This window comes from Carassius carassius, chromosome 32 (assembly GCF_963082965.1).
Source record: "Carassius carassius chromosome 32, fCarCar2.1, whole genome shotgun sequence".
NCBI lineage: Eukaryota > Metazoa > Chordata > Actinopteri > Cypriniformes > Cyprinidae > Carassius > Carassius carassius.
Genome location: NC_081786.1, coordinates 1,835,236 through 1,861,698, shown reverse-complemented (window position 1 = coordinate 1,861,698; position 26,463 = coordinate 1,835,236). Strand labels below are relative to the sequence as shown.

At 39.9% G+C, this 26,463-nt stretch overlaps 1 protein-coding gene across 1 annotated transcript in view; it reads right to left on the bottom strand.

Annotated features, from left to right (window-relative positions):
- Nucleotides 1-5,927: 5,927 nt before the first annotated feature.
- The window catches only part of LOC132112360 (gamma-2-syntrophin-like), a 79,234-nt gene continuing 58,698 nt past the window's right edge, over nt 5,928-26,463 (bottom strand). Inside the window, exons 15-17 of the mRNA XM_059519802.1 lie at nt 9,623-9,715; nt 6,864-6,974; nt 5,928-6,699 (exon numbers count right to left, since the gene is read on the bottom strand). Coding sequence (XP_059375785.1) covers nt 6,568-6,699; nt 6,864-6,974; nt 9,623-9,715 — 336 coding nt within the window. The 3' untranslated portion in view covers nt 5,928-6,567. The remainder of the gene's footprint in view (nt 6,700-6,863; nt 6,975-9,622; nt 9,716-26,463) is intronic.

Sequence of the window (26,463 nt, the reverse complement as noted above, 5' to 3'; positions counted from 1 at the left end):
TGCATGGCTGTTTCCACAAAAATATGACGCAGCACAACTGTTTTCAACATTGATAATAATCAGAAATATTTCTTGAGCAGCAAATCAGCATATTAGAGTGATTTCTGAAGATCATGTGAATGATGCTGAAAATTCAGCTTTGATCACAGGAATAAACTACATTTACAATAGACTCACATAAAAGACAGTTATTTTAAACTATAAAAATATTTCACAATATTGCGGCTATATTTCATACTGTACCTCTAGTCTCGGTGGTGTTGTGTCATGAGGCGTTTGTCTGTATTTTTCCAGTTGGCTGTGTTCACTCTCCCTTGTGTTCTGTCTCTGTTGGGTTTTGCTCACTGACTGTGAACAGCTAAACTCCTCCTAAACCCTTGATTTTCAAGGCTGCAGCTTCATGAAGCGTGGCGTTCAAGTGGCCCTCTTTAAACACAACACAAGATCATGTCAAGCATCTGTCAGGCCTCTGAAATCATGATTATCTGAATAGTTCACCTAAAACAGTCCCATTGTATTGTTACTAACTGTATTCTCATTTATACCTGGAATATTTCTATAAATGACACCCTTTTATTTCTTGACATCATCTCATTTCAAGGGAATGGTCATCTGTGTAGTCTTAAACACAACTCTGTTCACTCAATTAATTATTTTAGATGTCTGCGGTAGATGAGGAATGATCTGATGCTTTTGGCATAAGTCATCTGAATAGTCAGATCTTTGGCTGGACAATGATCCATAATTAAAGTAAATCAAGTCATTAATCTAGATTAATAACCAAGCATTTTTAGGCTTCATTGGGATTAATTGAACTTGATCTGATGTCTTTGCACAATTAACCATCTAAAAGCATGTAAAGAGAGTTTCAATCATAAATTTATAAGAGTTCATGTCACAAATTCCCTATAACAATATCGTAAATATAAAACATTGTGACTAATACAGTATCAAATATAGTGCATTAAGCTACAAACTCGATCATAATGCACAATGTTTCCATCTAACATGTATTTTGAGGTGAAGCTTATCATATTAATGGAGTGTTTCAATCGGTAGCAGAAAACCAGTTGCCTCACCATGTTCATAGATTTGTGTTGGATGAATGGAAATTTAGATATTTTACTTTTTTCACTTATTTCAGTTAATGTCATGAAACTAGAGAGCTAAGCCATTAATATTAGCCTATACTGTTTCAGTAAACCTCTAGACAACACACCATGTGATTCACTAGCAAAACCAGATCAAAATAGCCATTCATTTTCGAATTTGACATCACTTTTAATGATTTTAAAAAGCACGTATAGTGAAAGGTCGAACTGAGCTTTTCAAAACTCTGAGTAAGTAAAGTCATTGTGTCGCAAATTGATTCATTGTTCATTGAAGCGCTCCTATCGGAACTTCGCGTTTCGCAATTCATTTGATTCAGATTGGGACTTCGAAGTGCGTATCATAAATCATTTGATTTAGATCATCTAGATCATATCTAAATAAAGAAAAGAGAGGTTTAGAGGCCAGATTTGTGTTAATGTGTGTGAAATTTAGCAGGCAACACAAATTATTTGTTATATTTTCCAATATTCCAGATATCTCAATATGCTCTGACTTGTCACTAACAATATCAGCTACTACTAAATTGTCCCTAGCAATATTTCTGATCACATAAATTGGGGAAGCTCTGATCACACAGATTCCTATGGAAATGACTCAATGTGATCGCTTGAGAGAAACATCAACTCTTTGCTTGCCTTAGTAAACATCACTAATTAGTGGGCAGAAAACATCTTATTGATGTGTTAATATTGCCATCTCACAGGTCTGATGTTCCTGCACTTTAGAGCAACACTGTGAGTGACTGGCATCAATGATACTTGACAGAAACAAAAGCACCCGCTCATGTGATGCAAGGCCGCGGCTCCTGAAGCTCTTCACAGAGATTCAAGAGCCCTGGATCGAGCCGTATTCGAACAATGGCATGTTTCTTCCTCAATACAGTACTGCTGGCTGAATCAATCCAGACTTTCACCTCAAATGTTTCTTCCTTCGTCTGGAGTTTAATTCAGTGTTGATCCGGCTCTTCAAAGCCCAGCAGACCGCAGAGACACTGTTTTAGTATTCACTCGAGTCCAGCGCTTCACATGGGCACAATCTAAGTGCATTACATAACAATTTTTGCTGATTTCTGAGGTTTTGATTTCTGAGGCATCATCATTTGTTTATAGACGCTTGCTTTATAATATGCATCTAATGACATTCGCACATTTTAAAGGGGTCATATGATGCGAGTTAAATATTTCATTGCTCTTTGGAGTGTCACAAGCACTTGATGCATAAAAAAGATCTGTAAAGTTGCAAAGACTAAAGTCTCAAATCGAAAGAGATATTTAATACTTTATCAAAGTTAAGACTTGTCCACCCCCTCCTAAAACGCCTCGTTCTAACACGCCCCCACATCTCTACGTCACTGTGTGGGAAGATTTGCGTAACACCGCCCAGATGTTCACGCAAAGAAAGAAGGTGTACCTTTTATTCTCGTTGTAGTATTGTTGTTGCTGCCGCTGCCATGTCATATAGATGCTGTGTGTTTCACTCTGAAAGTGAAACTACTTTTTTTGGTCTTCCAAAAGAGCACGATATCCGCTTCGTCATGCCTGGAGCTGATCTGTGCTGGTCGCTGAGGAAATACATAAACTTTGCTCTGTGGATCACCGGATTGGCTTTCACCGTGGACAAAACGGTGTCCAGCTCGGGGTCGTCACATGTGGTTTCAGCATCACAATGCCCTGTCCCTCACCCAAGCAACTGTGCCAACATGCTTTAAGTCCACACACATTGTGCCAGTGCCAAAACACTTTTCCCCGATGTCAAGTCAAGACACCTTTATTTATATAGCGCTTTAAACAAAACAGAGTGTGTCAAAGCAACTGAACAACATTAATTAGGAAAACAGTGTATCAATAATGCAAAATGACAGTTAAAGGCAGTTCATCACTGAATTCAGTGATGTCCTCATGCAGCTCAGTTCAGTTTAAATAGTATCTGTGCAATCATTTGTGCTTAAATGATTACCACCCCGTTGCACTCGTTATTGCATATCGTTATGAAGTGCTTTGAACGACTGGTCCTAGCACACCACAAGGACTGTCTCCCACCCACACTGGACCCGCACCAATTTGTCTTCCCTAGCAATAGGAGCACAGAGGATGCAGTATGCACAATGCTGCACTCTGTACTCACATACTTCGACAATAACAACACATATGTACTGATGTTGTTTCTTGACTTCAGTTCAGCATTTAACACTGTCATTCAGTGTCGTACACTGTCACAGTGTTCCTGTAGCTCAAGTGGTAGAGCATTGCGTTAGCAAGCGTAAGGTTGGGGGTTTGAATCCCCAGGAACACATGATAGTAATAACTGATAGCCTGAATGCACTGTAAGTCGCCTTGGATTAAAGTGTCTGCTAAATGCATACATTTAATTTAATTTGATTTAATTTAAATTCATTCCCTCCAAGCTGACCACAAAACTTGAAGACCTGGATATTAAAACCTCAGCATGTTCGGTCAGGCCACACCTGTTCCACCACCATCACACTTAACACCGGCGTACCACAGGGCTGTGTGCTGAGCCCATTCCTCTACTCCCTCTACACCCACAACTACAAGCCTGTGCATGGATCAAACTCCATCATTAAGTTTGCAGATGACACCACAGTGATTGGCCTCGTCAGAGACAACGATGAGACATGCCTACAGGGAAAAGGTACAGCACATGGTGCGCTGACAATAACCTGCTCCTTAACACCAGTAAGACAAAGGAGCTCATTGTGGACTTCATGAAGCAGAAAGGAAGCATGCATGGCCCCATCCACATTATTGGGATGGTTGTTGAACGTGTCTCCAGCTTCAAGTGCCTGGGAACCACCATCTCAGAGGAACTGTCCTCGACTACAAACACCTCCAGCCTGGTCAAGAAGGCTCACCAGCGCCTCTTCTTCCTCAGGACACTGAAGAAGAACCAGCTGTCTTCAGCCATCCTGGTGAACTTCTATTGGTGTGTGATCGAGAGCATCCTGACCAGTTGCATCACAGTCTGTATGGAAACTTCTCAGTTGCTGACCACAAGACACTGCAGAGGGTGTTGAATACTGCCCAATGCAACACAGGGACATTACTTCCTGCTATTGAGGACATCCAGAGAAAATGCTGTCTACGTTGAGCTCGCAGCATTCTGAAGGACTCCTCTCACCCTGACTATAGACTGTTTAACCTCCTGCCCTCTGGGAGGCGCTTCAGGAGCCTCCGGACAAGGAACAGCAGATTCAGGAACAGCTTTTTCCCTACAACTGTCTCCTTACTGAACTCCCCTATAACACACACATACACACCAAACAAACACACTTATCACCCCTCCTCAACACTACATCTGGTTTACAAACAAACAAACAAAAAACAGCTCACTTGTTATTACTTGCACTACTGTCTGTTCATCCAAAATACTGAATAATCTGTTTGTAAACACAAGTCCATTGCACTAGTGTAAATGATGTTCATATGTTCCTAGTTTCTGCTTATAGTGTACATACACTTACTACATAATCCATCTGTATAGTATGTTCATAGTACACCTATCTTTATATCATGTTGATAGTATTTAAAAATCTGTAAATCATAGTACTGCTATGATTACATCTGTATATTTATTGTACATTTGTAACATATTGTAGACACGGTATATCATGTACTAACTGCTTATTGCACTTCTGGTTAGATGCTAACTGCATTTCATTGCCTTGTACCTTACATGTGCAATGACAATAAAGTTGAATCTAATTGTGACGAGTGAGGCGGAGCCGAGAGCTGTGGGAATGGAGCGAGGCCAGTGGAGTAATTGGAAATGAGCGACACCTGGACCACTCACCGGTCTCAAGTCCCACAGAGGAGCTCCGGAAGGATAAAAAGAGGAGGAATGAAAGTGAAGGACGAGGGAGGAACAGGCCTGGGTTTTATTTTGTGTTTTGGTTTTGTATGTGTACAGCAGTCATCCGCGAGGGGCTGTCACACTGTTTTGTGTTTATTTTGTTATTAAAGTTTGATTTAAATGTTCGCCGGTTCCCGCCTCCTTCTTCCAGTACTTGTTACAATAATCTCAACGCACAACGCACTAGATAGCTGGCCAATCAGAGCAAACCTCGCATTTTTCCGATGAGCCTTCGTTAAAATCGGCGTGTTTCAGAAGGCGGGGCATAGAGGAGAAACATTATGTGGAAAATAGTTTGTTTTTTGAACCTTGAACCGCATAAACACATTTCATTACACCAAATAATGTTCTTTTTAGCAGCATCATATGATCCCTTTAAAGCATTTAAAAAATTTTCAAGGCCATTATGTTGTAATACTGGCTGCATTCATAAAGAATGAGAAGAAGTAATTTCATGATTCACAGACTTTAAACTGCAAATTAAATTAAGCAACAATCAATAATTCATCACAGTGTGTTTTCTGGTATAATTATAATTATGCCTTATGTACTGTGAAGATTGATTGCACGTGTAAAAAATAATAATAGTCATTTTGAAATTAGCCTGTTATTTTGCCTTCAGATTATATATTACTCTGTTTGGGATCAATATGAACCTGGTAAAAAAACACACACTGTGACAAATAAATAAATAAATAAATTAGGTAATTGACGGACTATATAGCATTTGGAATATAAAAAATTTCTTTGACAATTTAGGGTAAATTGATATTATCTTCCCTTTAAATTATTTTAACAAATCTAATGCATTGAATGTGCATTGAAATATTTGTACCTATTTAGGCTTACATAACCATTATGCTGTATGTACACATATTTATGCATGTGGATATTTTCTCTTGCATCTGAACCCACACAAGAAACATGGCATATTCCGTCAACAGTGAACTAATCATTCCTTTATTTGGAAAAGAGCTGGAATAACATCAAATTAAATAGAATAGATCAGGGACCTTGATTTTTAGAAAAATGTCAGTTTTCGAGGACAGTAGCTGTCAAGACTGTTTATTTACTGTTAATGAAACCACTACTTCATAATAACACATATCAAATCAGTGTATATCATTCAAATGGAGAAAACCATCAGAACTGACTTTAAAAATCCTATATATGACTTGCTGTTACTACTCTTTGTGCTAAATGAAGAGGTTTGAAGCGATGGTTAGAAAACAAAAGGGCAAAAGAACACAAATATTCATCTAGTTTGTTGATTTTACAGCTGGAAGTCTCAGTTTCACCCGTTTTGCCCTGTAAATTGTCAAATGCTGTTCATACATCAACTCATAAAACCGTATGTCAACATCTGCTCTGCTACATAATCAGTTTAAGCATATGATTGAACATGTTAGTAGGTAAGAAAGAAATCATAACTCAAAGCATGTTAAAATATCGTCTACTCAAAGTGCTCCTTAAACGTCGCTCTGAATTTAGAAGATTCGTACAAAAATAACAAGAACTAGATATATTGTGCATAAAATCAGAGAACCAGATGAGACTGTACGTTTTGGTCACACACGGATGTTTCTAGCTGCTGCACATGTACTTCTGCGTGAGACTTTGATTGTTGACAAAGACGGGATCCACCGTGGCCACTTTAGCAGCGATGAACGAGTGAATGCAATGAAGCACAGCCGTCAGATTCGCAAACTCCAGCTCCTGGAAGAAAAGAAATAACCAGAAAGATGTCAATCGCTTACAGTTGAAAATTAAACAAGACAGCAACACACACACACACACACACACCAAAAATTCTATGTTTATATAGCATAAATGTTGACTTGACATTTCATCCTAATATTCTCGTGTAAACACATTCTGACCTTCATTTCGATCTGTTTATTCTCTGAATTCTGGAACAGGAGCTTAACTCGTGTCTTGCCGTCATCCGATGAACCCTTCAGCTGGGAGAATTTGTATTTCCAGATGGTTTTCTGTAGAAAAGCAAGTAAATAAATAAATAAGCAGAGCAGACAGGCATGCAAAAGCTAAAAATAAAATGTATCAGGAAATGAAATTGAGCAGCACACGTTTTTTTTCAACATTGATGATAATCAATCATTGATGAAATGTTTCTTGAGCAGTAAATCATCATATTAGAAAGATTTCTGAAGATCATGTGCCACTGAAGACTGGAGGAATGCTGCTGAAAATACAGTTGTGCATCACAGGAATTAACTATATTTGAATAGATACTCACATAGAAAACTCAAAATTAAAATTCTAATAGTTTTACTGTTTTTACTGTATTTTTAATCAAATAGTGCAGCCCTGGTGAGCAGAAGAGCCTTCTTTCAAAAACCTTTCCCCAACCTAAACTTTTTTTTTTTACCATAAAGTAGATTGTTTTCTATATATATATATATATACAGTATATATCTCCTTGGCACAACAACAAGCTACATTAAAACAAAAAAGCCCATCTCCTTTTGTCTATTATCAAAATCCATTTGTTTAGAGCTGTTTTGGCTTGTTTTAAGCGGTGCTTAATCTGTGCAGATTTCTCTCCTGATTCAGACCAGACCGTTTTTTCACTGGAGGAAGCATTATTATTGATTATGGACTCATATTTTAGTTTTCATTTGTTTCATCTTTTGTCTTCTCCAGATGTTAACTGATGGACTGGAGAGCTGTGGATTATTGTGATGTTTTTATCAGCTGTTTGGACTCTCATTCTGACGGCACCCATTCACTGCAGAGCATGCATTGATGACACATTGATGCAATGTTACATTTCTCCAAATCTGATGAAGAAACAAACTCATCCTAATCTTGGATGGCCTGATGGTGAACACCTTGTAATTTTTGGCTAAACAACTATGGCTTTAAGTTAGCCCATTAAGCACTTCAGTTTCATGAGGACTTTAATAAAGCTCTTTCGTTATGGTTATTTGAGCTGGTTTGGGTTAAACGCACAGACACGAGCAGCGCATCACGACTGAAGATGATCATGCGTAACACACTTTTCACTGATATGCAAATCACTGCCTGCTATTCGAACCAAGAACAATATATGCCAGATTTAGATGGGACCATTAAATTGGCCTGTCAAGTTCATAATCAGTGTGTGTTAATCTATTCACGCTGTCTCACGCTTGGAGATCCCAATGCTTCTGCGTGAATCACAAATCACGTCATTAACCTGCACCTGCTGAACTCGTCATTTCAAAAATACAATTTGATTAAGCTGTAATTAAGGAAACTAGTTCTATTAAAGGGTTCAACCGTTACAGGGTACATGAAGACGTCATCTGAGTGCTTTTAACCGTCTTCTGAGATTATAGTCTGATCAAACTGATTTGTGTCATTTGATCAAACAGGATGAATGTTTTAGAGTGACACAAACATCCCAGATTCACTGATAATACACTGTAAATAAATAAACAAAATGATATATTTGCTGATGACCATGCTGCTGTTTTCCCTCCAAAATGATTTCACTTCCTGGATGGTAATGAAGATGATCATGATGATGTCATTGAGGAACTTGCTTCTGATGTTTAAAGTGTTTTTTTTTTTTGCAGACTAAAAGTTTTTTCAAAGCACTGGAAAAACCTATTATTGCATAACTAACTAAAATTTAAATTCACAAGCAAACATGTTTTGTTTAAACATGTTGATTTTGATGATAATTTGATAGAAAATAAATAATAAATAAATAAAAATAAAATAAATTACAAACAAACCTAATTTGGATTCTGATTACATCAAGATATTTTAATAGAAAATAAAACAAACAAGTATGGATTAAAATAAATAAATAAATAAATAATGATCACCAATTAAAACTATATTCATAAGAAAGCATGTTATGTTTGAAGCATCTTGATATTGATAACATTTTGATAAATATAAACAAAAGTAAACATGGGTGAATGAGTAAATAATAATAATGATAATAATAATAAAATAAACCGAAACAAAATGGGAAGACTTCTTAAACTACATATTCTGAAAAAAAAAAAAAAAAAAAAAAAAATATATATATATATATATATATATTTTTTTTTTTTTTTTATATAAACATGGATGTATGGATAAACAAATCCAAAACATAATACAAATAAAAAAATTATAAAATGGTACTACTGTTTAATAAACTGGATATTTTGATAGAAAATAAAATAAAAACGAAAATAATTAAATAAAAACCAAACATGGATGGATAAATAAAGAAATGAAACCAAACAAAAATCTAAAACATTAAACCTAACATGAAACAAAACCAAATTTGAAGTCTTCTTAATAAACTGGATATTTTATTAGAAAATAAATACATTTATATAAACAAAAAATGGAAGGATGGGTAAATAAACTCAAACAAACATACAATAAATAAATAAAAATAAAACAAAACACAACGTGAAGATTTCTTAATATACTGGCAGTGCTGCTAGCAGGCCTAAGCTGACAGTGTTCTGCTAATAAGAGTAAATCAGCTTAGGAACGAGTATTCAGCCGAAATACTGAGAGCATTATAAAGGCAGTTTATTCTGAATTCAGTGCTGTCAGGACTCAGCTGTGAGTTCCTGCTCAAAGCCAATAAGCAGCAGAAACCAGAGGCGCAGTTTGATTTCCTTACCTTTGAGATGCTGTCGGAGCAGGAGAAGCCCGACTCGAAGTCGAGTGTGAAGCACAGGATCTTCCCTTGACTGCTGCACATGTAGCTCTTCGACTGCAGAGCAACAACAACAGCGTGATTTACACAGAGAGCTCACAGGCACATCGCTTGCTGGAAACACTTTAAAACAACAGACCGCATTCATATTTAAATCGCTCAACATTCAACACTCCTGATCTCACATGCTTTACAGTATTTCCCCAGGCACAGGACAGGTACGGCACGGTCAGCATGGAAACAGCTTACACAGAGAAACTATGTGTAACAATCCACTTTTTTGAAGAAAATCAATATCCAGTTCAGTAAACCTCCAGTAACATGGTCCTATAACACAGTATTGATGCATGCATCTCTCGACATTATAGTTGCATGTATCGTGTGTATGGTTTTATTTTGTTTATTTTTTTACTTATCTCTTAAATAAATAGAAAAAATTGTAGATAGATAAAATAAAATAAAATAAAATAAAATAAAAAAACTACAGAGCAGGAATGAATGAATAAACACTAATAAATAAATAAAATAAAATAAAATTTAAATAAAAAATAAAATAAAAAGAAATATTTCTCAATAGACTCGCTGTACTGCATAGCAGGAATAAGTATATAATAAAAAAAGAAAATAAGTAAAAAACAAAAACAAACTAGAAAAAGGAAGATTTCTTAATAGACTGGTAGTACTGCACTGCAAGAGTTGGTACTACCACAGTATTTATAGATGCATCTCTTTACATCATATTTGTATGTGAGCATGTTTTTAATATTATTTTATATCTGAACCCCAACGATAACGAACGACCGTATATTTGACTGCGTCACAGACTCTTAACTAATTTGCATACTGAAAGGAGAAACCTTATGTTGTGAATCGTGGGTTTTCTTCAAGTGTTTAATTGGTTTGAAAGAAATATTGTTTTATTTTCCTATTGCTCTACATGTTTCAGGAGAAAAGCGTTTAGCCTCTATCTAACAGGGTTTTGAATTTGTCAACTTGTATGCTGATTGAGGACAGTGTTTTAAAGTAGAAAAGGAAAAAGGTAAAAATGCAAGTATAAAAACAAACATAAGAGAGACAAGGAGACTGAACAGGTGATTTGTACATTTTATTTACAAAAGAATAAGTAGTTTACATACCACTGGGTAAAAGTGTTTATTTGTCTTCATATATATATATATATATATATATATGTATAAAAAGTGGTTCCTTGTTTTTTTTTTCTTTTAAAGGGGATTATTACATTAATGTAAAATAAATAAATATTTGTTAAGGGAATATTTTTCCCCTTAACATTTGTATTCTGGTATTTCTCTGGAGTTTGGCAAGTTAATTCATTTAACAAGGTACTAATTTCTAGGAAACTATAAATAAGAATTATTTAATTTATTATTTTAGTAAAAAGTATTGTGTAATTGGTATAGGGAAAAGATACTTAAATTTTCATTTAACCACTTGAGCTGTTATTTAGATTTTTTGAGAATTAGGCATATGCAATATTGGACCCACCGGTGGGTCCCCAGAGTTGATGTGGTTAAAGAAAAATACCGGCCAATTCGCCATTCAACTGCCGGGAATCCAGGTTTTATCTAATTTGGGAAACATTAAAGTTAACCCCCAGGGTTAAGAAAAGGGTTACACAATTTTATAAGTAAATTAAATTACTGTACGCACTGTAAAGTGCGAGTACAATCCTTAATGTTACTTACTGATTATGATTACAAAACACATTTATGCTGAAACTGCCTGACGACTGACAGTCTTATATACAACAACAAATAACAAATTAATACAAATTAATAATAATCCATACCCAAAATTAAAATGCAAAAGCAGTTAAAAGCATGACCGGATCTCAGAAACACAGCCGTCTGATTTGCATTTCCAAATCAAATCCTCAAAAGAGGAAAACATTTGTAACTAAATATGCATGAAATGGAACAGTAATATTCACAGTATTACAGCTCTTGAAATCAATTAGGCATGAGGAGGAGAGCGAGTTTTTCCGCGAACGCCCGCCGGTGACATTTGGATTCTGCAACATCATCAAGCAATCTGTCGAGCCAGAGAAGAAGTCATTAAAGCTGGTCAACACGGCTCTGACTGATATAGATGGAGCAGAGGAGCATTTCTCTGGAGTCCTTATTAATTTCTGCATTAAACTCCCATACAGCTTACAGACCTAGGGACCAGTGTTACTTTAGAATCACAGACCATACAATTAGTCTGTTTAGAAAATAGTAAACAAGGAATAGTTTTTATTTTCATTATTTACATCAGTTTTTACATTTTCCATTTTAATTTTCATTGGAGTTTTAGTAATTTTGCTGTTTTTTCTCAGCTTTAGTAGTTTCTGTTCACATACATACACACATATACATAAACAATATTACATACAGATTAATGTCTATTTATAAGTATATATTTGTCTATTACTGCTTATGATTTAAACGATAAATAAATAAAATTAACTAATATGTAAACTTTAAGAATTTAAGAATTCTTGTTCTCTTACGAGAGGTCTCTCGTACTGCGTCTTAGCTAAGACGCTACGGGAAAAGTCTCTTTTCATGAAATATTGAAGCAAAAAATTATCCTTAATTTTGTATTTTTGTAAAGCGCATTTGCAGCAGTACACTGCCATAGGCGAGACGGCTCGCTTCGCCCTTCTTGCCACGTCCCGCCGAAAAAGGTGTGGCCCTACCTATAAAAGGAGCTCAAAAAGGCTGACTCACCTGATTTTTCATCTCTTCAGCGAAGCTCACGCATCGCTGGATCATGAAGGAAGCAAGCGCCATCTGATAAGCATCTCAGCGGGACGAGCCACTTCTGAAGCTGCTGGCCTTCGCCGCCTTCCACTGCCGTTCCTGCTGCGCTCTCCGGCGCCTATATCCTTTATATCCTGTGTGTGTTCGCCCTGCGACGCACACTCACAAAAAGAGCTGCGTCTTTTTAAAGATGCCCTCGTGCGGCTCGTGCAGAGCCCCGCTCAGCGAAGGAGACCGTCACGTCATCTGTGTCTCCTGCCTGGGAGAGGATCATGCAGCGCTCGCGCTCGCTGACGGCGGCTGCCCTCACTGCGAGCTACTGCCAATGGTGACTCTGAGGACTCCGAGGAAGTGGATTTCAGGGCTGCGTCGGAGGAAGAGGACACATGCTCTCTGCTAGCTTCGGGCAGTGAGGGTTGGGCGAGCTCCGCGGATCTCGCGCCTTCTGCTCAGAGGCCCAGCAGACGGGCTGATATCGACAAAGAGCTGATGCGAGTGCTCACGCTGGCCGCGGCGAGCCTCGGCCTCGAGTGGTCTGCACCAGCACCTCCCTCTCGTTCCCGGCTGGATGGTAGCTTTCTCCCGGATGAGCATCTTTCTCCCAGCTCAAAGCACGCCCCCTTTCTTCCTGAGCTTCACGAAGAAGTGACAAAAGCTTGGAACGCTCCCTTCTCGGCGAGAGTCCGTTTGTCTGTTTCGCCAGCATTCTCCACACTGGATGATGCTAAAAACAGAGCCTACCAATCACTTCCGCCGGTGGAGCAGGCTATAGCAGCGCACCTTTGCCCGCCCTCTGCTGGACGGCGGACGAAAGTGGCGCTGCCATCGAAAGCCTGCCGCATGACGTCATCGCTGCTCGCACGGATCTTCTCTGCTGCTGGGCAGGCTGCGTCTGCGTTGCACACCATGGCCATGCTGCAGATCTTCCAGGGCGATCTCCTCCGCAAGCTGGATGAGATGGGACCTGAAGCGATCTGCCACGCGGATCTGAGGAGTGCTTCGGATCTCTCCCTCCGCGCTACTAAGTCCGCTGCACAGGCCATGGGACGGGTTATGGCTTCCGCTATGGTGGCTGAGAGGCATTTGTGGCTAACGCTTTCGGAGAGCGCTGCGTTCCTCGACGCGCCGCTGACTCCTGCTGGCCTCTTCGGATCGTCTGTCAACGAGTTTGTCGAGAGATTCGTCGAGGATCAGAAAGCGTCACAAGCGTTTAAGCACTTCCTGCCAAAGCTCTCCGGTTCTGCAGCAAGCCACGCTAGACCGGCCCCACAAAGCTCTCGGTCACGCCCACCGCCTCCAGCTGCGTCATCACAACAGCGTCAGCAACACAGCTCGGGACCCCGTTCTCACTCTTCCAGCCATCGCCCCGCGCCGCGGGAGCCGCGGCAGAGGATTGCGGTGAAGCCGGAAGCCCCGAAGTCATCCTAGCACTGCTAGGAAAGCGCCGGTGTACGAGTTCCGCTGCGGCCGAGCTCTCACCCAAGCGCGCCGCTGTTGCAGTTCCAAGAATTGTGACTGTCTCAGCGTCTTCTGCAACGCGCAAGCCTGCACGAGTGCCCGCTTGCCTGCACACAAAAGCCGTTATCACGGCTACCCAGATATTTCCCGAAAAAAATGTTATTTCTGGTGTTCCTGCCACGGCCGATGGTGCTATAAATGTAGTGACCATGCCCACTCCTCAGTGCCCATCTCCACATATAAGCACAGCCCTGCACACAGGGCTCGCGCACATAAGATCGACTCAGGTCGGTCGCGCACGCCACATAGTAAACGTGCCCACTCCTCAGTGCCCACATACACTATGTCACATACGGTGCGTGGCTTCTGTAAAAACGAAGCCCGTGCACGTACGCTCTGCCCAGGCAGACAGCGAGTTGAAAGTGGTAAATGTGCACACTTGCAGCCCACAGTTACTCGCAGACATCACGAGTCCCACGGCACCTGCTCAGCCCTCCCCCAATCGGTTAAGCACCGGGATGGGGTCGAGGAGGAGCAATCTCCCCGCTGTGATCAGCGCACTCCCCACCTCAAATGCCACAGGCGTAACGCCCATGGTGCAGCGCACCCAAGCGCCGCCGTTGCCCAGTCAACAGAGCGCGCTTTGCATCCAGCCCTTAGCCATTCATGCGGATGCATGGTCAGCGCTTCCAGGGGTTTCGGATTGGGTGCTAGGCATTATAAAGAGAGGCTACTAACTACAGTTTTTTCGACGCCCTCCGCGCTTTTTAGCGCGCGTCAAAACTACGGTCAAAACAGAAGTAGCACACATACTTCGGGCCGAAATATCAAAACTGTTGAGCAAAGGGGCTGTAGAGCCTGTGTCTCGAGCTCAAAGCGAGGGGGGGCTGTACAGCAGATACTTTCTGGTGCCCAAGAAAGACGGGGGTCTCAGGCCCATACTGGATCTAAGACAGCTGAACAAGGCATTGGTGAAACGCAGTTTCAGAATGCTTACGACCAGGAAGCTCCTCACGCAGATTCGCAGAGGAGACTGGTTCATGTCAATAGATCTAAAGGACGCGTATTTTCAAATACAGATAGCGTCAAGTCACAGGCGATATTTGAGATTTGCCTTCGAGGGCCAGGCATACCAGTTTACAGTCCTGCCGTTCGGCTTGTCCGTGGCTCCTCGTACGTTTACGAGGTGCATAGACGCAGCGCTCGCTCCTCTCAGACTCAGAGGCATGCGAGTGCTGAATTATTTGGACGACTGGCTGATTCTGGCTCGATCACGACCGGAGCTCGTGGAGCACAGGGCCGTTTTACTCGATCACCTCGAGAAGCTTGGTCTCATTGTCAATTGGACGAAGAGTTCGCTGAACCCCAGTCAGACGATACTGTTTTTGGGTATAGCTCTGAACTCATGTTCCATGTCACCACAGCGCGCGTTGGGCATTCAGCGCGCAGCGAGTTCTCTCCGCTGCGGCGCGACCATTTCGCTCAAGCATTGTCAGAAGGTGCTGGGTCTCATGGCCTCAGCATCTCCGGTTCTGCAGCTGGGCCTGCTCCGCATGCTCCCCCTGCAGCTCTGGCTGAAGGCGCGGGTACCGCGCGGAGCGTGGGTATCTGGCCGACTGCGTCTCAAGGTCAATCAGTGCTGCGTCACAGCCCTGAAACAAACCCTGGACAGCAAACGGCTGGTACCAATCAGGTGTAAGCCTGGGGACTTCCTCGAATGTGAAGATGGTGTCGACGGACGCCTCCACTTCGGGATGGGGAGCGCTGCTCGAGGGCAGACCGTCCTTTGGCCTGTGGTCAGAACGGGAAAAGCTCCATCATATCAACTGTCTGGAAATGCTGGCAGTGGAGAACGCGCTGACGCGCTTTTGTCCCCAAATCAAGGGCCACCACGTCTTAGTCCGTTCGGACAACATGTCTGTGGTGTCCTACATAAATCGCCAGGGCGGTCTCGGGTCCCGAAACCTGTACAGGCACGCGGAACGCCTCCTGGTTTGGGCTCAGCGCAACTTGCGTTCGCTGAGGGCAGTTCATGTGCCTGGGCTACAGAATCTGGGTCCAGACAGGCAGTCCAGAGACAATGTTCCCACGGGCGAATGGTCTCTACACCCGCAAACAGTCCGGCTGTTGTGGGAGAGATTTGGCAGGGCGGAGGTGGACCTCTTCGCGTCCCACGAAAACGCTCACTGCCCCGCGTTCTTTTCCAAGAACGAAAGCGCGCTGTCACAGAAATGGCCGTGCTGCCCGCTTTATGCTTTCCCTCCCGTCTCCCTCCTTCCGCAGGTGATAGAACAGGTGAGAGAAATGAGATGTTCAATACCGCTTGTAGCACCTTTTTGGAAGAACCAACCATGGTTCCCAGATTTGATGCAGTTAGCAGATGTCGCCCCGTGGCCAGTGCCTTTGAGGAGGGACCTCCTCTCGCAGTCCAGGGGTTCGATTTGGCACCCTCAACCGGAGTTGTGGTCCTTCCATGTGTGGGCGCTCAACGGTTACTCGCTGATCTCGCAGTGGGAGTGCTAAATACCATCACTCAGGCTAGAGCTCCGTCGACACGACGTCTGTATGCCTCGAAGTGGTCGGTGTTCTCCAGCTGGTGCACAGCTCGGGGATGTTCACCCCTTAGTTGTGAGGTGACGGAGGTTCTCTCCTTCCTACAGGAGCTGTTGGATAAGGGCAGAGCCCCATCCACGCTCAAAGTTTATGTGGCGGCCATCGCAGTGTTTTCTGAAACAGCGCTCGGTCAGTCAATAGGAAGGAACGATTTGGTCATCTGCTTCCTTAGAGGAGCTAGGAGGCTGAATCCTCCCAGACCTCCGTCAGTCCCTATGTGGGACCTCGCGGCGGTTTTGGAGGCCATGAAGGGTCCCCCTTTTGAGCCTATCCAATCAATTAGCCTTCAGCATCTGTCGTTCAAGACAGTATTCTTGTTGGCTCTCGCTTCAGTGAAGCGTGTGGGTGACCTGCACGCGCTCTCGGTGAGCCAGTCGTGCTTGGAGTTTGGGCCTAATGACTCAAGGGTCATACTCAAACCTAGGCACGGTTATGTGCCGAAGTCCCTCAACACGCCGTTTCGGGCTCAGGTTATTGCCCTGTCCGCCCTGTCGGTGTCAGGAGGGGATAGAGACTCAAGTCTTCTTTGCCCTGTTAGGGTTTTAAGAGCTTATGTGTCTCGTTCAGTGGACGTTCCAAGGGAATGGCTGTTTCGAGACAGACTCTATCCAGATGGATAGTTGATGCCATAGCATTAGCTTATGCTTCCAGGGGCCTTCAGTGCCCACTGGGCATCAGAGCACACTCCACAAGGGGCGTCGCCTCGTCGTGGGCGTGGTCTACTGGGATCTCCTTGCAGGATATATGTATGGCGGCAGGTTGGGCCTCGCCGTCTACATTTATCAGGTTCTATAACCTGGAGGTTCCTGCCTTGCAAGCAAGGCTGCTGTCGGTATAGTCGAATCAGGGCCCTGAGGAGAACTCTGAGTTCGTGAGCGTTATGCGCTGCCGACTGTTACATGGGCAGTATTGCGTAAGACCCGCATTGCCATATTGGTCAGGCCTTGCCTCGGTTGTGTGATGTCATATTGCCGCATCTACGGATGCTGCTAGATATGGGACGGAGGGCTTTCCCCCTTCCTGTCCTGGACTCTCTGTGAGTCCCTCGGGTGACTGTGCACTGTAAATCCTGGGCGTTGCTTCAGGTTTATTGGTGTGTGATCCCTGCGCACACGGCGTTTTACATAGGGTTCCCGTAGCGTCTTAGCTAAGACGCAGTACGAGAGAGCTCTCGTAAGAGAACGTACTCGGTTACTAATGTAACCTCGGTTCTCTCTAGAAGAGCGAACGAGTACTGCGTTCTCTGCCGTGCGTACGATTCACTCTGGTTCGCTTCGGCGATGAAATAAATCAGGTGAGTCAGCCTTTTCGAGCTCCTTTTATAGGTTGGGCCACACCCGTTTCGGCGGGAAGTGGCAAGAGGGGCGCGAAGCGCCCTTATTGGTCTGATATTGCATCAGCCTGTGCTCGATAGGCTGTGCAGTTGCTGCAGAATAGCCAATGAGCGAGCGAGCCGTCTCGCCTATGGCTGTGTACTGCTGCAAATGCGCTTTACAAACATACAAAATTAAGGATAATTTTTTGCTTCAGTATTTCGTGAAAAGAGACTTTTCCCGTAGCGTCTTAGCTAAGACGCAGTACTCGTTCGCTCTTCTAGAGAGAACCGAGGTTACGTTAGTAACTGAGTACGTTTTATATGTGACTAAATAGTTAATTTTTACTTATTTTAGTACAATTTTAGCATTAATTAAACAATTTAAATAATAATAATAAAAAATACAACATTTAAAAATGTAAAATTTAAACATCTTTTGTTAAAGTTTTAGTAATTTTGTTGTGTTTTTATAATTTTAGTAGCTTTTTTTAGTTTTACTTGTTTTAATATCAAGTGGAAAATATTAACTATAATATAAAACAAAAAATAAAACTTACATATTTTAGTTATAGTAATTGTTTGGATCTTTTTTAGTAGTTTTGTTTCTTATTTATGTCTATATAGTTCTTATTAATATCGTATTTTAGTAGTAGTTATTTTAGTACAATTTGAGTATCAAGTTTAAAGCATAAAAAAAGAATTTAAAAAAAGTAACAAAAAAATACAATTTACTAAGATTCAAACAGTTAATTCAATGTAAAGCTTTAGTAATTTTGTTACGTGTCTTCTTTTAATTCTTAGTAGTTTATATATAGTTTTTACTTTTATTATTTCGGTACGACAAGTTAAAGCTAAACTAAAATGAGAAATGTTGCACTGGCCATTAACTGAAAAATAAATAAATAGTTTATTTCAGTTAACATTTAGTTTTATTTTTCTAAGGTTTTACTTTGAGTTACAGGTTTAGTTTACTATAATAACTCTAATTAATTAGGGACTCTAATTGCATGGTCTCACATTCCTGCTCTTCTTCACAGACATCTCAGATGTTTCTCAGTGTTTTAAGAGATGCTTGAGCTCCAGCTGCCAGAGGAAGCCAACGCTAGCGACGAGGATTTGTGGCTCTCACTGTCTGCTCGTGTAACATGTAAAGCACAGAATACATGCTGCTAATTGGAGAGCTTCTCCTGAGGGACGGGCAAAACACAGAGTGAGGTTTGTTGAGGATTTCCTTGTCAAGCTGAGCGGAGAGAAAGTCCCAGCATGCACCAAATGTGCCACATTTCTGCTCTGCAGTCTGTGAGAGCAAACACAGACGCTTCATCAGCGGCCAAACACTGTTCCTCAAACAAAAAAAGATTTTGTTGATGTAATGAATTGCAACAACTTTTATTACAATCTTTTTTAAATATATATATATATATATATATATATATATTTTTTTTTTTTTTTTTGAGAGAGAGAAAATGAAAAAAATGATAAAATAAAACAAACTAAAATGAACACAATTATAAATAAATACATGAATAAATAAATAAATATCTTACATACATATAAATATCAAGTCGATCATTAATAACATCAGACAAAATCATTTTAAAAATTAAATGTAAATGAAAAAATAAATAAACTATTTAAAATAATAATAATAATTAAAAAAAAAAAATATATATATATATATATATATATATATATATTTTTTTTTTTTTTTTTTTTTTTTATTATAAATATTTTGGAGGGGGATTCATGTTTAAGTTATGCTGTATCTCACAGAGACATAAATATACTCTAATAAGTACACAAACACAAACACTATCTATGCTGATTGATTTTTGTTGTTTTAGTACCATTTTAGTATCAACTTAAACTACATGTATTTATTGTTTTAAATATTTTATTTTAGTTAAATTGGATTTTATTTCAAGTTCTTTTATGGTTTCAGTTTTAGTTAACAATAATAACCCTGATACCAACCCATCTGGTTTAACTGCACAACTATTCCTGTTCATCACTGAACTAAACATGTTTTACAGTTGAGGAACTACAGATATTGAACTGAATCAACACTGAACTCTAAATAAAAGCATGTTAAGCCCGTGTTGTGTTTTCTGATCTTAATGAATTGCAACAGATGCATGACTACAACATCTGGACAAAAAAATAAAAGGCTCTTTCATTTTTATGGGCTGATGATTTTTGTTTTACTGTATCTTGTGAAAATATACATATTCTATTCACATGAATACAAACATGCATGTAATCGATGCATTGCACATGCATTTTAGATGAATGCAACAATGCATGCAATACAGACTGTAATTAACAACGCACTCAATGTAAATTGCTTCTATCTACAGTTTTCTCTTCAACTACTGTCATGAAGAGAATCTTGTTTGCTGTCCACTGGCCAGCTGCATCTGCAACTGTGACATACACACACCTGGTGTTTTTATACCATATCATGCATGTTAAGTATGTAACAGAATTGTGATTGCCAATTATCTGTTTGTATACTTGTCTAAAGGATGATTCTGTGCCAAGACAATAAGACAAATCTAGCTGTCTGGAGAACAAACCACTAATTGAAATTGTCTGTACCTTTAGTTGCATCCCTAAGGACAGAGATATGTGTTCATTCTCGATGTGGTCCAGCAGTAATGCTGATGATGCTGACTAACGCAGAATGAACTCATGTCTATCTGGAGTGTGTCTGGAGCGAAACGTGGCTCTGTAACACACTCCTGCAGCTCTCAGAGCTGTCAATCACCGCGTCCTCAACGATAGCTGGACAATCAGGAATAACTGATGAAGGACAATAACATCACCAGCAGAGTGACGCGGAGCACAAATCACTGAGTCTGCAACTATACTTAGTGAATTACTGAAAGTCACTTTCATCTTAATTAGTGGAGGAATTTGCTTAGAGAAGCAGCACTAGAGTCAAATATCTGAACATTTCAACGTTAAGTGGTGCACTTTTTCACATTCACTTCAGCTTAACATCACAAATATATATCAATCATAATATATATATATAGTTATTATTATATGTAAAATTCATTAAATAATCATCCATCCATCCTTCGATCCATTTTTCCTTCCTTCCTTCCATCCATCCATCCATTCTTCCTTCCTTCCTTCCTTCCATCCATCCATCCATTCTTCCTTCCTTCCTCCCATCCATAACATCCATTCTTCCTTCATTCCATCCATCCATTCTTCCATCCATCCATCCATTCTTCCTTCCTTCCATCCATCCATCCATTCTTCCTTCCTTCCATCCATCCATCCATTCTTCCTTCCTTCCTTCCATCCACAACATCCATTCTTCCTTCCTTCCTTCCATCCATCCATCCATCCATTCTTCCTTCCTTCCATCCATCCATCCATCCATTCTTCATTCCTTCCTCTCTTCCATCCTTCCATCCATCCATCCTTGCTTCCATCCATTCTTCCTTCCTTCCATCCATCCATTCTTCCTTCCTTCCTTCCTTCGTTCCATCCATCCATCCATGCAGTCTTCCTTCCATCCATCCATCCATCCATCCATTTTTCCTTCCTTGCATCCTTCCTTCCTTCCTTCCTTCCCTCCCTCCCTCCTTCCTTCCATCCATCCATCCATCCATCCATCCATCCATTCATCCATTCTTTATTCCTTCCTTCCATCCATCCATCCATTCTTCCTTCCTTCCTCCCATCCATAACATCCATTCTTCCTTCCTTCATTCCATCCATCCATCCATTCTTCCTTCCTTCCATCCATCCATCCATCCATTCTTCCTTCCTTCCATCCATCCATCCATTCTTCCTTCCTTCCTTCCTTCCATCCATAACATCCATTCTTCCTTCCTTCCATCCATCCATCCATCCATTCTCCCTTCCTTCCATCCATCCATCCATCCATCCATTCTTCATTCCTTCCTCTCTTCCATCCTTCCATCCATCCATCCTTGCTTCCATCCATTCTTCCTTCCTTCCATCCATCCATTCTTCCTTCCTTCCTTCCTTCGTTCCATCCATCCATCCATGCAGTCTTCCTTCCATCCATCCATCCATCCATCCATTTTTCCTTCCTTGCATCCTTCCTTCCTTCCTTCCTTCCCTCCCTCCCTCCTTCCTTCCATCCATCCATCCATCCATTCATCCATTCTTTATTCCTTCCTTCCATCCATCCATCCATCCATCCATCCACCCATCCATCTATCTATCTATCCATTCTTTATTCCTTCCATCCTTCCATCCATCCATCCATCCATCCATTCTTTATTTCTTTCATCCATCCATCCTTCCATCCATCCATCCATCCATCCATTCTTTATTTCTTTCATCCATCCATCCATCCATCCATCTATCCATTCTTTATTCCTTCCATCCCTCCATCCATCCATTGTTTATTCCTTCCATCTATCCATCCATCCATCCTCCCCACCAGTGCTGCTGTTCTCTTCATTCACATCAGACATGGCTCTTCTCGTGGGACTGGTCTGGTTCAGATCTAGCCTCATCTAAACCACTGAACCCAGAGAAGCTTTGATCCTGACCTCCCGCTGACTTCCTCAACACAATCCTTCACGCTCCTCATAAAAGTGTCCTCAGGAGCGCTCTGGACGGATGGTGGCAGATAATCAGACTGAATCTGGAGCTTTACATGTTTCCCTTTCTGTGTCGGAGCATTGATCTATATCGCCTCTGACAGCTCCGTTCCTTTGTATTATTTATAAATGTCTGGTTAAGGGTAGGCAGTAATTCAGAGCTGCTTTCTGACCCTTTGCTTTTGGGCAAACGGGGGGAAAATGCACCAAAATCCTTGAATAGACATTTGCTACAGCCCTGAGATAAAATCCGGTGAACATGATGTGAAGACTTTAGGGGAAAATGTTTCAGATGGACTTAATGAGTCTGGATTCATATCCTCCATTATAATTATTAGCTATAACAAAAATGGAATAAAACTCTTCTTTTAAACCAGTTCATAAATTGTTCAATTCAGTGAAAGAGCGCACATCAGAACGGATTTATGAAGGAATTACACAGAAATAATTACATGAAGACCTATGGAGGAGGACATAGTGTCCACTGAATGCACAAATTTAACCAGAAATGCTGAGAGTCAAGATATTTTGGCATGTGACGCCAGAGAACTTTAATTGCAGCAATGTACACATAACAGAAATCTCTTGCAAAATAACTACACCCTTAAAAATAAATGTGCTTCATGATGCCATAGAACAGTGGTTCCCAACCTTTTTCCTTGGGGCCCCCCCTATGTACATATTTAACAATCCGTGACCCCCCCCATATATATATATATATATATTTAGTGCTGGGAAAAAATTAATCGCATCCAAAATAAAATTTTGTTTTTGCATAATATATACAGTACTGTGTATAATTATTTTGTATATATAAATACACACATATGCATGTATATATTTAATATTTTTATTTATTTATATATAAATTATTTATATTTATATATAATATAAATTATGTATAAATGTATATACATGCAAAAAAAATTAAATTAATACATGCATATGCGTGTATTTATATACAAAATAATTATACACAGTTCACACACATATATTATGCAAACACAAACTTTTATTTTGGATGCAATTAATTTTTTTCCCAGCACTAATATATATATATATATATATATAGGGGTGTAACGGTTCACAAAATTCATGGTTCGGTTTGATACGATACACTTGTGTCACGGGGCGGTTCGGTACATTTTTGATACAGCAAAAAGAAAGAAATGCCAGAGAAATGTCCTTGATTTCTTTTTTTTTATATTAAAATAAAGTGTGATATTTTTTACTTTGAGTAATTCTGGAGCTACAATTGATTCTTCTTATGAGCATATAAAACAAAACAGCTTCTTGGAAAAAAAGAAATTGTAGTAGTTATAAACCAAGGTTTATTTTATTTCAGATTAACATTTGAGGGCAGCAATTGTATTCATAATGTCAAAATAAAACCTACGTAATGTTACTTGAAGGCATTATAGCCTACTATTCCTGCCAAACTTTCATGGTTGCGGTTAGTGTTACTACAGTAAATCCATGGTGAATGTTGCAGATCTGGATACTGGATAGTTCATTCACGGCACAATGTTTCTTCCTGGTTTCCACGCGCTGTTTGATCCGTTAATAACGGAGAAATGTGAATGTTTCTCTCTAGATCTCGCAACGATGTTATTACTTCTGTGGCAAATTCAAATGCTTTCTTTACTGGATCTCTTATTAGCGCTGTGTAGTAACAGCGTCGCATGATAACGATCGGCTCGCGCTGCACTGGTCCAAACTGATAAACGGTCCGTCAACCACACAATAACGAGCAGTTTCGTTCCGCTTGCATTATGTTTGCCATTTGATGTTGGGCACTGTTGTGGTCGCGTCGGCGTCTCTTACATTATGAGCACGCTTGCCACGCGCAACGCGCCTACATTTGAAATAACGAAATTGTAATTGAAATTGGCATTGTTAGCATATGATTTTTTTAAAACTTTGAAAAAATATTTTTAGATAAAATTATTAGTAGAACATTTTATGCATCTTTATTCACCTCAAAGCATATCCGCTCCCGTGCCCCCCTGTGAACTCTGGCGCCCCGACCCCAGGTTGGGAACCAGTGCCATAGAAGAACCTTTCTCATCTATATGGTTCCATAAAGAACCTTCAACATCTGAAGAACGTTTTAGTTTCACAAAAACTCCTTTGTGGGAAAAGATGGTTCTTCAGATTATAAAAAGGTAAGAAACAGATGGTTCTTTAAAGTTCTTTGTGGAACTAAAAATGGTTCTTCTGTGGAATTACTGTGAAGAACTTTGAAGCACTTTTATTTTTAAGAGTTTAAAAAGTAGGGTTGCACAATATATCTAAGTAAGTCGATATGCCGATATTCAATTCAATTCAATTCAAGTTTATTTGTATAGCGCTTTTTACAATACAAATCGTTACAAAGCAACTTTACAGAAAATTATGTTTCTACAATATTTAGTAATAACTTGTAAGTGGTGACTGTCAGTTTGTGCACACATGACAGGATTTGTAGAAAAATGTATACAAGTCGTAGTCAGCCAGATGATGAATATTATTAATATTATTAATAATGAATAATTATAATATGATGCAGTCACACTTGTAGCAATATTTGTTAGCGATATGGTTTACTGTGATTTTCAAATTGCGAAGGCTCTGATTTAATTAAATAAATATATGATATAAAAGATATAACAATTTACTCTGAAACCTGCAGAACATATGTGCAAGTGTACCAACAAAATAAAAGCTCAATTCAGGATTATAACAGTCAACTAAAACAATAAAAAATTTAAGTTTTTATTAATAAATAAATAAATACATAAATGTTTACATAGAATTACACACACACTAAATGTTGTTTATTTATTTTAAGTAAAAACTCAATCCAGGGTTATTGTAGTTAACTGATACTAAAGCCATTAAATATATAAAACTAAAATACATATAAGATAAAAATATAAACGTTTCTGAAAAATATGTATTAAAAACACAGCAAAAATGTAAATGTACATTTAAAATAATTATTTTTATTAGAAATAAATCTCTTTTTTATATTTTATTTAATATCACAAAACAAATCATATCTATTACTATTATATTATACAGTAATTATATAGTCATATTGAATCGATCGAAAACAGTAATACAGTAAGTAGTTTTTTTCCATCTTTTCATTTTTGTACAGCCCTTAAAAGATGGTTCAGGCTCAAAAAGTAAAAAGTATTTTTTTTTTTTCAGCTTTTTTTTTTTTTACTATTTTTTATTTTATATGCAGCTGCACTCTCCATCAAAACAACAATCATTCTAGAATTATTATTTCAATATACTGTATAATGCAGAAAAGTATCACAATGCCAGTTTTTCCAATATTGTGCAACCATCTTTCAAAGGTCAAATTCATCACATCCCATCACGAGCTGTAACTCAGAGGTGAATTTCATTTGAAAGCGGGCGTCATGTTCATCTACTCACCAGCCTATAAAAGTGAACATTTCACACAATGAAATCCATCAGCGATTCATTCACGTCATGTCCTTCAAGGACACAAAAATGCCATTTGGAAATTGCCCTTGGAATAAAGAGCAAACGGACACATGTAGTAAATTTTGCTGTCATGACTTGGCAGCACGTCATGATGGTCTATTAGGCCTTTTTGTGGCCTTTACTCCCTCAATTAGCTTCAAACAAAACATTAGCTCTGTGTTAGATGAGGATTTTGATTCCTTGCATGGAATAAGATACGCAGTTTATCCAGAGAGCCATTAATCTGCTCCTCTAAGTTAAAGTATGAGCGAATCAACGCCGGCAAAGCGCTAAACCTATATAATGCTCATGAGCCATAAATAAATATGTCATAGTAATGCACACTTGCGCGTTGGGATTTTGCCGGAAACGAGCAATGTGACACTCTCCGTTTGACCCTGCAGGGGTCTTAAATACCATGGGTGGTATTTAAGACGACTTAAATGTGAGTAATGCGAGTCTCTGGAACCGCTCAGACTTAAATCCCCTTCATCCCGTGAACTTATGTTAGCATATACTTCATAATAGACGCCCTGCAGGAGTTCACGGGGACACCGGAGATGCGCTAGACCTTTGTGCGGT